The following is a 14472-nucleotide window of genomic DNA, read 5'->3' on the forward strand; positions in this document are numbered from 1 at the left end:
ATAGTTTCCCCCTTTCTCATGCCTATGTGTACCTCGTAGCGCTATGGAATAAAAGTGCGTAAAAGTCTTGAGAGAAAGCCAAGAGTACAAGGGATATTGAATAGGATATACCGTATATACTGTTTTTCATTGTCTAATGCAAAAAGAATGTGAACTTGAAAAAAAAATATATAGATGATTATTTCTACAGAATATGGCTCAGATTGCTGCAGTAAAATAAGCTAGGAACTCCACATTTCCTGCTAGTTTGGAAAAGTGAAATAATACATTATCAGTGACAAAACGATTTTATTTAAAACTCAATTTTAATGAGATTTATTTTTCCCCATTTCACAACAAAAATAAAACACTGGCTTAGTAGATAATTTTAAGATCACAGAATTTATGAAGAAAAAAAAAGGAAGAATAATTTTGAATAGAATTTGTATTTCATAAACTACTCCACAATGTGATAAAATCTTCACCGCCCATTGTACTGGCTTGTTGCTGAGGTTTATTTACCGACAAACAACATTACAAGTAACTAGCACAGATGAACACGTTTCTTAAATCTGCTCTCTTGGCTTGGGTTAGGAGATTGTTAAAACACTCTTTTGAGAATAAATCCCTCTGTCACATTCAGTCTTTAAAAGCTGTTTTATTCCAGTATTAAGCACTGCATAAAACATCAGATAGTATCAGATATGATTTTCAAATAGTTAATTTGTCACCGATACTTGCAGAGATTAATTGCATATTGTGCAATGCTTTGCAATATATTAGCACTACAAAATTAATAGTGAAAAAAAATATATATTCTACTTTAGTGGCTTATCCACTAAATTGGGAATTGTGGGAAATCGACTAAGAATTGAACATTTTAAATTCAAACTGTAGAATGATTCCAAAACAATTATCAAACTCCATATATTTTTTAAACTTTGGCTCGTACGATCTAAAGTGAGGTAAAATGACAAATCCTGGTTTAGAGAGTAAGCCCTTTTTAAAAAAAATTATATATATTTTTTTTTTATTTAGGTGCGTCAATCTTCATCCATCAATTACAAACAATGTACTTTTTTTTCAACCTTTATTCTTTAAACTGTGAATCGCAGGGAGCAGAGATACAAATGGCAACATTTAGGAATCTATTTAAAAGAAAAATCTCCAATTCAGCTACAGTCACAGCTTGGCTAGTTTAGCTCAATCATGCCATTAGATTTTCAATTCACTACAATTCACAGTTTAGTAAATCGTCCCGTCTGTATGCCTTTCACATGCATGTAAGCAGTAAAAAAAAGACTGAGATGCCTGTCAGAGCAAGTCTGCACCTGATTTACTTGCGTAGCTATGACAAACAGTGACATACCAAGAGACAGTAGCAGAGGGACACACAAGGCTGTCACTGCTTGCTGGAGTCTCTGTGACGTCTAGGGACTTACCTGGTCTTTCTGTATGTTGGTGGCCATTGTGCCACTGGGTCAGGACTTCAGGTTGGGTGGCCAGGCTGCATCCAGGGCAGGACTGTTCCCTGGCTGCTTGTGCTGGGAAGTTAAGGAAGTTGAAATCCCAGACAGTAGGGCCGGTGTAAGCTTACATTGTACAATACACCCCTCCCATGTCCCCACCCTTTCCTCTCTTGCACTTCAAACACCTGCACAGAACCTGCTCGGCAAGATGTGTGAACCTGGGCTTGCTGTTTTGTTATAGTGAGCAAAAAGTAACAAGAACCTTCTAGTGCGGGGGTAGGCAACCTTTGGCACTCCAGATGTTTTGGACTGCAGCTCCCAATATGCTTTGCCAGCATCATAGCTATAAGAGCATTATGGGAGATGTAGTCCATATGGAGTGCCAACGGTGGGCTATCCCTATTTCACTAGATTACAGGGATAGGCAACCTTCGGCACTCCAGACGTTGTGGACTACATCCCTCATAATGCTCTTACAGCCATAATGCTGGCAAAGCATCATGGGAGGTGTAGTCCAAAACATCTGCAGTGCCGAAGGTTGCCTATCCCTGTAATCTAGTGAAATAGGGATAGCCCACCATTGGCACTCCATATGGACTACATCTCCCATAATGCTCTTATAGCTATGATGCTGGCAAAAGCATAGTCCAAAACATCTGGAGTGCAGACGGTTGACTACCCTACTCCAGTTAGTCCAAGGGTGGCCTAAACGTAGAGCCCCCAAACGTAAGGCTGGCAAAGCATCATGAGAGTTAGAGTTTTACAACAGCTGACCTTTTGGCCACTCCAGCTGTAGTACAGATGAGTCTAGACGACAGGAGATAAGATAAATAAATGCAAGCATTACGCAAAAGATGTACAAAGAGACTACACATATTATTGCTCATTTTTATACAGTTATTGAGGGAGGTTAGCCCAATATGTTAAGTGAATGGGGCAGTTCAGTGGAAGAGGTTAAAGGTGTTATAAGGAGCCTGGTAGATGGGGGTAAAGATAGGGTTGCCAGATTTATTTATTTTATTATACCGGTAATTTGTTTTTGTTTTTAACAAGTGACATTCATAAAGGGTGTAGCTCTGACTATAACAGAGGATTATTTATTAAAGTGACAATTCAAAGCGAATTTCTGATTTAAGGTCAGAGTAACTGAATGTAAAGCATAGCTGGTTTAGATAATTTTTGCAGTTCAGTTATTTTGAACTTAAATTTGAAATTCACTTTGAATTGACCTTGATTCTCCCTTTAGTGAATAATACGGATGCTGCATTTTATCTCCATGGAAGGAAACTCCTAGCACTATAACCACTAGATCTTACGTGAACAACTGGCGCTCTCAGCCATTGAACTAAGCCCTACACTACTCTCTGGAGACAGTAGTTAACAAAAACAGCAGAGCCCAGCAGACATCTGGCGAGGTGGGGTAGGGGGCACAAGCCAGCGGCGTACATACTGTGTTCACAGGGGTCGCAGCTGCGACTGGGCCCTTCACTCCAGGGAGCCCGGTCGCCCTGTGGACCCCTGCGACCGGGTGCCCGCTGCCATGTGTTGCGGCCCCGGCCGTGTACTTTAATTGGCGGGGCCGCAGGTGAACGTGCTGTACATGCTATTAGGGCCACCCGATGCAAATGAATATCATTATCAGAGTTGGCCCAGTAATAGCGCGACCGGGCCACCTCTGATGATGTCAGATGCTGGGAGGAAGTGACAGCAGCGGTCACTCCTCCCAGCAACCACCAGGAGCCGCGCGGGAGGGAGCAGAGGGAGTCAGCAGTGGGAACTCTGACTCCCAACAACCTGAGCCACCACTGGACCCCAGGAAAGTCACCAGGTAGGTAATAGGAGGGTGACTAAAATATTTTGCGTCTGTGTGTCTGTGTGTCTCTGTATGTATGTTTCTATGTATATATGTGTGTGTCTATGTATGTATCTGTGTGTATGTATGTGTTTATGTCTCTATGTGTCTGTATGTATGTGTATATGTGTGTCTGTCTGTCTGTATGTGTCTGTATGTATGTAGTATGTGTGTCTGTTTGTATCTCTGTGTGTGTCTGTATGGGGTGGCCGTGGAGGGAATGGGGTGGCAGTGAGGGGGCCCCATGGATCAGTTTTGTACCGGGGCCCCATGGATTGTGCCACTTGCACAAGCTGTCGTGGTTGTAGGGGGTAGACTGTGGAAAGAATGAGTAGAGGGCAGCGAAGGAGGCTATAATCTTCATAATTTCCGGAATCACTTAACAGCTCCCCAGGGAAAGGGGTTAAATGCAGCAAGATTGCGAACTTGAAGAAAATGTATGGATGATTTCTGCAGAATATGACTCAGATTGCTACAGTAAAAATAAGCCAGGCACTCCACATTTCCTGGGAATTTAGAAAAGTAAAAAAATGACATTATCAGTGACAAAACTATTTTGTTTAAAACACACTTTTACTGAGATTTCTTTTTCCACATATTAAAAAAAAAAAAATACTGGCTTAGCAGATAATTTAGCATTTTAGCTCACTGAATAAATGAATACAAAACAAAAAAGTAGAATTTTGAATTGAATTTGTATTTCATAAACTACTCATTATTATGATGATTATTATTCACCGCCCATTGTACTGGCTTGTTGCTGGGGCTTATTTACTAACCAACAAAGTAACTCTGCACAGTTAAAATTTCTTCCAAATCCGCTCTCTTGGCTTTTGAGAATAAATCCCTCTGTCACATTCAGTCTTTAAAAGCTGTTTTATTCCAGTATTAAGCACTGCATAAAATATCAGATATAATTATCAAATCGTTAATTTGTCATTGTTACTTGCAGGGATTAATTACCCATCGTGCAATACTTTTGCAATATATTGGCACTACACAATATACCGGGGAACGTATATAATAATAATTTTGAAAAATAATAATTTGTGAGTGTGTGAAAGTGAATGTATGTGTGTGTCAGTAAGTGTGTCTGTCAGTGTGTGTGAAATCAGTGAGAGTGTGTTAAGCAGTGATTATGTGAGTGTGTCAGTGTCATCTGTGTGTACAAATGTGTGTGTGTCGGGGCGGGTCTAGGCGGCCAAGCAGGCTGGATGCAGCATAACTAAGCTCCTCGACAGAAAGCCGATTTACTATGCTATGTGGGGCTACATTGAGCACTTCTAATCTTTAACTAGCCTGGTACACTTTGACATTAACCCGTACTAAGTGCCTTTGGGAAAGCTTGGTGTGTGGTGGGGCACATTCACTTGCGGCCTTCTAGTAGAAACGGGGCAGAGGACGCAGCCAATCCTCTGCCTTTGTGCAGTCTGGGCATTTTGCAGGGGCCTATTTTTCCCCCCTTTGGGCTGGTTTGGGTTATGTTGGCCCCAACTGGTATCGCATACCTGTGATATTGCCGACAGGGTCTGCACCCCTCACACCATATGAATCACGAGGCCTGGGCGCAACACGGCGACTGATCCAGCTATACAGCGTCATCCTACCTGGACACCCACTGTTATAAAGGCCTTTAAAGATCTCTAAGCCAGATTCTGTCCGAACCTGAGACAGTGAAATTGGCGAACCACTCAAGAGTGCACTGGCAGCAACACAGTTAGCACCGTACCCTCCGACAACGGCACTCAACCAAATGGTGACGCATTGGCATTCCAACGGCCCACTACACAATTCCACTCACCTGGGCCGCGTACCTATGGGGGAGATCCCCCTCCACAGAGCTCACACCCAGGGAGAACCCTTTGCCTATGGCATTGTTTGGAGGATCAATGGAGTGTCCAGATCAGTGTGTCGGCCTGCTGGTGGTGGAGCTGGTGGAGCTGCATCTTTATCTGGATTCCTGATGTGCCAGAGACTGGTGTGGGCTGACAGGTGGCCATCTCTGGACGATTCTGAGCCAGTTCACAAGCTCTTTTCAGCAATAATACTTAACGTTACTTCATGTTAAGCTTTCAACTATATGGTGTTCTATCAAAATAGTGAAATGTAACCCAGTGGTTCCTTATCTACATCAATCTCCTGTCTATATGTTCTTATCTACTTATTCTTCTGGAACTAGTTCATTGCTCAGACATGTTTGTTCTTTTGACTACTTTAATTTTACAAAATTGTGCTGATACTTGCCAATGCCATGTGTATGTTTTCCATTGTCTGATTTAACTGTGCTTGCTATAACTCTTGTGGCACTGCAGATGTTACTGTAGTTTTCTGCACAGCAAAAATAAAGAATTTAAAAAGATTTTAAAAATGTGTGTTTGTGTGTGTGTCAGTGTCCTCTGTGTGTCGTCTGTGTGTAAATGTGTTCCAGTGTCCTGTGTGTATATTTATGTCAGTGTCCTCTGTGTAAATGTGTGTGTGTCAGTGTCCTCTGTGTGTAACTGTGTGTAACTGTGTGTGTGTCAGTTTCCTCTGTGTGTAAATGTGTGTGTTTTAGTGCCCTCTCTGTGTAAATGTATGTTTCAGTGCCCTCTGTGTATAACTATTATGTGTGTTTTGTATTTTCATTCTGTGACTTTTATTCAGATTAATAGTTCATACACTCCTCCTCACATAGACAATATTCACATTATGTCATATTTATTTTAAAAATTATTCTTTACTACCTTTCATCAGACTTGTTCTCAAGTATTATTTACTTAAAATAATACTATAGTCACCAAAACAACTTTAGTTTCATGAAGCAGTGTGTATATATAATGTCCCTGCAGTCTCACTGCTCAATTCTGTGCCATTTAGAAGTTAAATCACTTGTGTTTCTGTCCATGCAGCCCTAGCCACACCTCCCCTGACTGTGAATTGTACAGAACACTGGTGAGACCTCACTTGGAGTACTGTACACAGTACTGGAGACCCTATCTTCAAAAGGATATTGATACCTTAGAGAGAGTTCAAAGAAGGGCTACTAAACTGGTTCATGGATTGCAGGATAAAACTTACCAGGAAAGGTTAAAGGATCTTAACATGTATAGCTTGGAGGAAAGACGAGACAGGGTCTTTGATAGAAAACATTGATAGAAACATTTAAATACATAAAGGGAATCAACACAGTAAAGGAGGAGACTATATTTAAAAGAAGAAAAACTACCACAACAAGAGGACATAGTCTTAAATTAGAGGGACAAAGGTCTAAAAATAATATCAGGAAGTATTACTTTACTGAGAGGGTAGTGGATGCATGGAATAGCCTTCCTGCTGAAGTGGTAGAGGTTAACACAGTAAAGGAGTTTAAGCATGCGTGGGATAGGCATAAGGCTATCCTAACTATAAGATAAGCCCAGGGACTAATGAAAGTATTTAGAAAACTGGGCAGACTAGATGGGCCGAATGGTTCCTATCTGCCGTCACATTCTATGTTTCTATGTTTCTATGTTTCTATGAATGACACAGCATGCGTGAAAATAATGGTTTAATTTTCAATCAGATATTAACTTACTTAAGATTTTTTTTATCTACTGCTCTGTGAATTGAACTTTTAAGAAGCACTGTCATGGCCGAATCCCTTTTTTTTTTTTTTAACCCCCCCCCTCCCAACTTTACTACATCTAATTATCCCCCTAGTGATCCCCAAATGCCACTAAGCCCCCCATCTTACCTATTTTTGCATCTTTATTTCGTGCCCGGACCTAAGACCTGGGTGCCGCCATCTTTGTGTGGGTAAATGAAGTCCCTGTGGGACACGTCATCTGCCCACACTGTGAAATTCCTGCGCATGCCCAGCTAAATACTTGGGCATGTGAACGGTAAATTCATCCATTCATTCATTCGTCAGAAAGACGAATAAATAAATAGAAATGTCAAACGAATGAACTAAGACCTCTTCGTTCGTTTGGTTTATTACAAGGAGGGAGCTACTAGCGTGCAGCTCCCTCCTTGTAATATGTAAAGATAGAAACGGCAGGGAGCGGTACTCCCCGCCACTTCCCAAGCCCCCCATGTCCTCCCTCACTCTATGAGGGCCAATATGACCCCCATAATAGCATAAGGGAGATTAACATCTCCTGAATGCCCCTAATCACTATGCTGCGAGTAGGGACATGTCCACTTCTAACAAATGGCTCCATGGGGCATCTATTAACTAGCGGTGGGGACATAGTGTCCCTCTTGGTCACACCCATGAGCGGCGGGTGGGGGCCTAAAAGACAATGGGGGGACCTATTGTCCTCCCCCCACCCCACACATGAGCGGCAGGTAGGGGATCTAAATGACAATGGGTGGGGGGAACCTAATGTCCTTCCCCCGGCCCCCACCCATGAGCGGGGGGTTGGGGCCCTAAATGCCTATGGGGAGACGGGACCTATTGTCCTCCTCCCTCCCCCCCCTGGCTTCCATCCACTGGTGACGGGTGGGGGCTAAATGTAAACTCCCTTCCCCCCAGGTCACTAGGGGTCCACAAGCAGCTTCCTAAGCCCTACATACCTACTTAAAAATAGTGAGGGGGGGGACAAGAAACCTAAATACCTGTAAATAAAACTTACCATTTGATGTCTTCTTTTTTCAGCCCCAAAAAAGGCCAAATAAAAATCTATAATATCTGTCGCAACTGTTAAAATGAGAAAAAAAAACGAGCTCAAAAGAAAAATATGACGAAAAAAAAAAACAGATGCTAAAAAAGTAATCCATCTTTACCCAGCGAGGGCCAGTGGCGGATCCAGAGCCTGATCTCGGGAGGGGCACTTGTAGATTATTTAAATAAATAATCCTGGCACAATTACCACTACAGCTCACTGTAGTAGTTATGGTGCCAGTAGTGCCAGGATCCCACCCCAGAGTAAGTAGTCATACCGTTTAAGAACAGTTTGACAACTTACCTGGGGTCTGCTGGGATATACGGCATAGGAGAAGTGGTGTGTGTTAGGGGTGAAGTGTGTGTGAAAGGTGCAGTGTGTGTGTGAGCGGTGAAGTGAGTGTGAGTGCGTAAGGGCGGCAGTGTGTGTGTTAGGGGGCAGTGTGTGTGTGAGGGTGGCAGTGTGTGTATGGGGCACTGTATGTCTGTGTGGGGCAGTGTGTGTATGGGGGGGCACTGTATGTATGTGTGGGGCAGTGTGTGTATGGGGGGGCACTGTATGTATGTGTGGGGCAGTGTGTGTATGGGGGGGCACTGTGTGTATGGGGGGGTCGTGTGTGTATGGGGCAATGTGTGTATGGGGGGCAGCAGTGTGTGTTGGGCACTGTATGTGTCTGTGTGTGTATGGGTGTGCAGTGTGTGCGGGGCAGTATGTGTATGGGGCAGTGTGTGTATGGGGGCAGTGTTTGTGGGGCAGTGTGTGTATGGGGACAGTGTTTGTGGGGCAGTGTGTGTATGGGGACAGTGTTTGTGGGACAGTGTGTGTATGGGGGCAGTGTGTGTATGGGGCCAGTGTGTGTATGGGGCCAGTGTGTGTATGGGGGCAGTGTGTGTATGGGGCCAGTGTGTGTATGGGGGCAGTGTGTGTATGGGGGCAGTGTTTGTATGTGGGGGCAGTGTGTGTATGGGGTCAGTGTGTGTATGGAGGCAGTGTGTGTATGGGGTCAGTGTGTGTATGGAGGCAGTGTGTGTATGGGGTCAGTGTGTGTATGGAGGAAGTGTGTGTATGGAGGAAGTGTGTGTAGTGTGTGTATGGGGACAGTGTTTGTATGTGGGGCAGTGTATGTGGGGCAGTGTATGTGGGGCAATGTGTGTATGGGGTCAGTGTGTGTATGGGGTCAGTGTGTGTATGGGGTCAGTGTGTGTATGGGGTCAGTGTGTGTAAGGGGGAAGTGTGTGTAGTGTGTGTATGGGGCCAGTGTGTGTATGGGGCCAGTGTGTGTATGGGGGCAGTGTTTGTATGTGGGGGCAGTGTGTGTATGGGGTCAGTGTGTGTATGGAGGCAGTGTGTGTATGGGGTCAGTGTGTGTATGGAGGCAGTGTGTGTATGGGGTCAGTGTGTGTATGGAGGAAGTGTGTGTATGGAGGAAGTGTGTGTAGTGAGTGTATGGGGACAGTGTTTGTATCTGGGGCAGTGTATGTGGGGCAGTGTATGTGGGGCAGTGTGTGTATGGGGGAAGTGTGTGTAGTGTGTGTATGGGGACAGTGTTTGTATGTGGGGCAGTGTGTGTATGGGGGGGGGGAAGGAGGGAAGGGAGGCTTTTTAATAAATAAAAAAAATTTATTTAATAAAATAAATATATTTATGTCCCCCCTCCCTTCTTTATTGAGGAGGAGGGGGGGACATTTCTGGATCCCTGGTGGTTCCAGTGGGGATTCCCTGGTGGTCCAGTGGTTACAGTGAACTCTAGCCCGCGCTCCAGGGCTAGAGTTCACTCTGGCGAGATTTGGAGCGTTGCCGTGGTAACCGCGGCAACGCTCCAAATCTCGCGAGAGGAGGACCCGGAGGAGCTGCGTGCTGAGCTCCTGGGTCCTCTCTCCTCCCTCTCCCTCCCATGCCGGCTGTCAGCACAGTGTCTGCGGACCGGGGAGGGAGATCACTGATCACCCTCCCCAGTCCGCAGGCACATTGCAGGGCTGGCGCTTGGGCAATGCATTAGCCGTCAGGGAGGAATCTCGGGGAGGGCAATTGCCCCGGTGCCCCCCCCCTGGATCCGCCAATGGCGAGGGCACCACGCAGACTGAACTCCACAGTGTTATGAGTCAAATTACACAGCATGGGAAAATTCCAAAGAACTTTCCCACGATGTGTAAAATGACACAGAGCACTCTGATTGGATTTCTAGCCAACCAATCAGAGTGCTGTGACAGGTAAATGTCAGTCTCTTCATTTACCTGTCAGAGCACTCTGAATGATTGGCTTTTTAATCAACCAATGAGAGTGCTCTAAGTCAAATTGCAGGGCATGGGAAGGCTTTATACGCCTTTCCTCGCCCTGCAGAGCTCAGTCTGTGCGGTGCCCTCGCTGGGTGAAGATGGATTACTTTTTTGGCGTCGGGTTTAGTTTTTTTCGTTGTTTTTTATTTTATTTTAACAGTTGCGACGGGTATTGTGGATTTTTATTCAGCCTTTTTGGGGGCTGAAAAAATAAGATTTTAGAAAAAAGAAGACATCAAATGGTAAGTTATTTTTTATTTACAGGTATTACACTATTTTTAGAGTTAGGCAGGTCTTTATTAAATATTTGGGCCCCCACCCTTCGCCCAAAAATTAAATAAAGGCCTACCTACCCCCCTCACCCTAAAAATAGTGAGGGGGAAAAAGAAAACTAAATACCTGTAAATAAAAAAACAACTTGCCATTTAATGTCTTCATATTTCTAAAATCATCTTTTTTCAGCCCCAAAAAAGGCCAAATAAAAATCCAGGTCTGCAGGGGTAAAAGGTTTAGAAACATTGCTTTAAAGGACTATTCAAATCATGCTGACCGCCACTAGAAGTGCTTCCGCCATCATGTGACGCAAAAACCTCTATTTCTGAAAGAGAGAATTCAAAGTGAATTTCAAATTTAAGGTCAAACTCGTTGAACAGGAAAAATTCTCAATCCTCAAATCCAGCTTTTAGTTCGGTTATTCTGAATTTAAAGTTAAAAGTCACACTTTAGTAAATAATTCTGTGTGTCTCTATGACTTTTCCCCATATGGGGTTTTATTACTGCTTGTATAAGTAAGTGGTTTTGTTCTGTATTTTAATAAATTGCACTGTCAGGGTTATTTACTAAGGCGAAATTTAAAGTCAAAGTTGAAATATTCTCCAAGTCAACTATATTTCCAGTTGGGCCACTTTTACTGTAAATATGGAATTCGCTTTGATCCTGACAATTCTCTCTTAGTAAATAGCCTTGCAGCAGTCTTCATTCTTTTTTGATGGCCGAACGCATGATCAAATAGGCTGAATCACTGTGTTTTAACCATTATTGGATGCCTTAAAGGAACACTATAGTGTTAGGAATACAAATGTGTTAGTAAAATAAAAATCACAGTTTAGATGTCTGACCTCCCTTTAAAGAGTTAAAAACTCAGCTTATTTCCAGCGCCGTTCCCATCAAAATTCCTGATCTTAGCCAATCTAATGCTGTCCCACAGGAAAGCATTTTGAGGCTATCGAGCATGCGCAGCAAAACACTGTGTTACACCGATCAGCATCTCCTCATAGAGGTCAGCGCATCTCTATGAGGAACGTTCAGCGCCTCCATGCACACTGTGCAGCACTGACCCTAGAAGCACCTCCAGTGACCTTCTGAGTGACTGCCACTGGAGGTATTACTAGGCCTTTCTCTAAAAAGGCAGTGTTTACATTGAAAGGCCTGCAGGAACATACTATACACACCAGAACAACTACATTAAGCTGTAGTTATTCTTGTGACTATAGTGCCCCTTTAAAGCTGTTTTAACAAAGCCTGGATGTGGCCCCGCATGAAGTGAGTGCATCCAGTTTGTGTGTTTGTGGGATCCTCTTTATATCAACATTATTGCACTAGTGTGTTTATGTATGTCTTGTGGATTGTTTCTATGAGCGTTAAGAACAGAACATCTGTTTAAAGCAGTTATATATATATATATATATAAATAGCAACAAATGTAGCTGCACTCACGGTCTGTAGATAAAATCTTCAATACTTTATTAAATTCATATTAAAAATAGGATCGACGTTTCAGTCCCCATCGTGGACTTTCCTCAGGATCAAAACATAAATGCTGGTGTACCAAAGTGTGAATATATATATATATATATATATACATATATATATATATATATGTGCATAATTAATAGCATAAGTGGAGAAAAGGTGAAGTTTTAACTTAACCCAGGTGTGATGTGTTACCGTCGGCGTTCTCCTGAATGCCGGGCGCATGCTTGTAGTAACTCCGCCCCCATGTGACGTCATGCCATATTGTCGTAATGACGATGGGCTCGTCTCCACGGCAACGTTGTCACACAAACAACTTATGCTCATGGAAACTGCCAAGATAATAATCGTGTGGATAGAGAGCTGTGATCATTCAATACTTGTAATAATAAGTAAGTAGAAATAGATAAATGAAAGAGGTGATTGGTTTATATAGCAGTTTAATCATTAGATTACCGAATTAAAGTGAATCTAACCAGATTATAAAGTGAATTTCGCCAATGTATTTAAAGTGACTATTGCAGAAGTTTAAAGTGACACTGCTTAAGTGCATAGCGTGCTTGTAGTACCAATTGTGACTAAAAGGTGTGTAATATAAAGTGCCATGATGGGGGGTGCGGAGCTAAGCACCTGAAGCGAGCGGTCGCATGGCCACGGAGCTTCAGATAGGAAAGCAAAATAAGCGACATTTCCAGCAACGGAACCCGCACAAATACAAACCCAGAGACAGCCCGAAGACCCAGCAGCATAAATGGGCCGGAAAACTAAGAAAGCGAGGCCCGACAAGCCCCGTCAGGGTATGGACATAGGGGAATTATGGCGACAGGCGCACGAGGCAGGAGGCGCCAAGATGGCGGCCATGCACGCAGGCTGCTCGGATTTTATAGAGGGGTCATCAGACGATGATGAGGGAGCCCCCACAATGACCATGACAATCCCACCGCCACCTAGGGTGTCACCACATATAAAGGCCCCTACCCCTGTGACAATGGAGGCCATTGGGGAATTAATGGCAGACCACCACAGGAAAATTGCTGCCGACGTAGCCCTAATCAGAGAAGACATTAAAGGCATTACAGACAGACTGGGAAAAGTGGAAGCCTCCTCTACCAGCCACACTAACCAGATCTTAGACCTACAAGCAGTGATCAAGGACCTGCAACAAAAAACCTTGCAACATGAACAATTAATTGCCACGCAAGAAGACAGGTACCGCTGAAACAATCTCAAGCTAAGGGGAGTCGCTGACTCCATACCAGAGGCGGAATTACCACACTTCGTCAGGCGTCTCCTCACAGAACTACTGACTCCAAAGGTGGCAAAAGCGATTACCTTGGAGGATTTCTTTGGCATTCCACGACCAGCAAAGGCCCCGCCTGCCACCACGGGGGACTTAATATTGAACTTACAGTCAGCCAGAGACAAGAAGATGGTCATGGAGGCCACCAAAGGTCAGTCATCTTACCCCTTTGAGGGGATGACCCTCTCTCTCTATGCGGACTTCTCGGCCGGGACACTGGCGTGGAGGAGATCCCTGAGCTCATTTACGGCCCTCCTGCGCCTCCACCAAATCCGCTACCGCTGGGGCCCGAGCCGCACTCTCACCATCGACAAAGGTGACGCCAAGCACACTGTTCATAACCCCCAGGAGGCCGCTGAGATAATGGGGCTACTGAACCTGCCCGGCAGGACCCACATGCCCGCTAGGAAGACACACCGTAGGTGCCCCAGAGTTTGTGCCCAGGAGGTCGCCTGCAGACTCTTATGCAACAGCCACCACATGAACCTGAACCCAGCAGAGAGCCCCCTCCCAGGCCCTCTAGGAGACAGAACCTCACCACGGCACAAACTTTATTATTAAACTTGGCCCAACAACCCCACACTAGGAACCGTTCCAGGCCAAGTGAGAACAGTCTGCAATAGAGACGGTCTGAGAAATGACTTATTAACAGACGGACTTCTGCAGGTTACAAGTATTCGGGGAATGGGGGGGTGGGGGATATCAGGTTTATAATGTTCTTTCGAGAAGGTCTGATGAGAGCAGGTTATCTTGACCTATATGTCTCCTCCTCTGTGAGTACACTAGCACGGCTCCACCATTACAAATAACGACCACCACGCATGGTGGCGCTGTATTCAGGTGCCCGCAATTTACTCTGGGTAGATACTTAACCTAGCTTTGTTATTTGTTATCTGTTATTCTTGTTCATGACACCAAGCACTGCTCCTCTCCCCTTGAGAAAAGTGTTAAAATGCGCTATACAACCAGACACCACACAGGGGACTCACGGCCCCTTATTGTCATACAGGCGACTACACGCTAACCGTTTACTTCAAGTAACCCGGTCATCCTTTAATCTTCCACCCACAGAGACAGTTAGCAAGGGGGACAGGCACCGACTAATGGGGGGCCTCGGTGGGTTTACTCTATTGGCAGCCAATAGGCAAGTGGACGATGTACCGGCCCTGCACCTGAGGGCCCGATGCACCCGAACAACCTGTTACTCAGGCCTACGGCC

The 14472-nt window shown here is 44.5% G+C and overlaps 1 protein-coding gene across 1 annotated transcript in view; it reads right to left on the minus strand.

The window, feature by feature from the left end:
• Positions 1-1582, minus strand: part of LOC134578161 (transient receptor potential cation channel subfamily M member 4-like) — a 76942-nt gene extending 75360 nt beyond the window's left edge. The window contains exon 1 of the mRNA XM_063437165.1: positions 1422-1582. Coding sequence (XP_063293235.1) covers positions 1422-1448 — 27 coding nt within the window. The 5' untranslated portion in view covers positions 1449-1582. The remainder of the gene's footprint in view (positions 1-1421) is intronic.
• Positions 1583-14472: the final 12890 nt, after the last annotated feature.

The sequence above is a fragment of the Pelobates fuscus genome, chromosome 11 (genome assembly GCF_036172605.1).
Source record: "Pelobates fuscus isolate aPelFus1 chromosome 11, aPelFus1.pri, whole genome shotgun sequence".
NCBI lineage: Eukaryota > Metazoa > Chordata > Amphibia > Anura > Pelobatidae > Pelobates > Pelobates fuscus.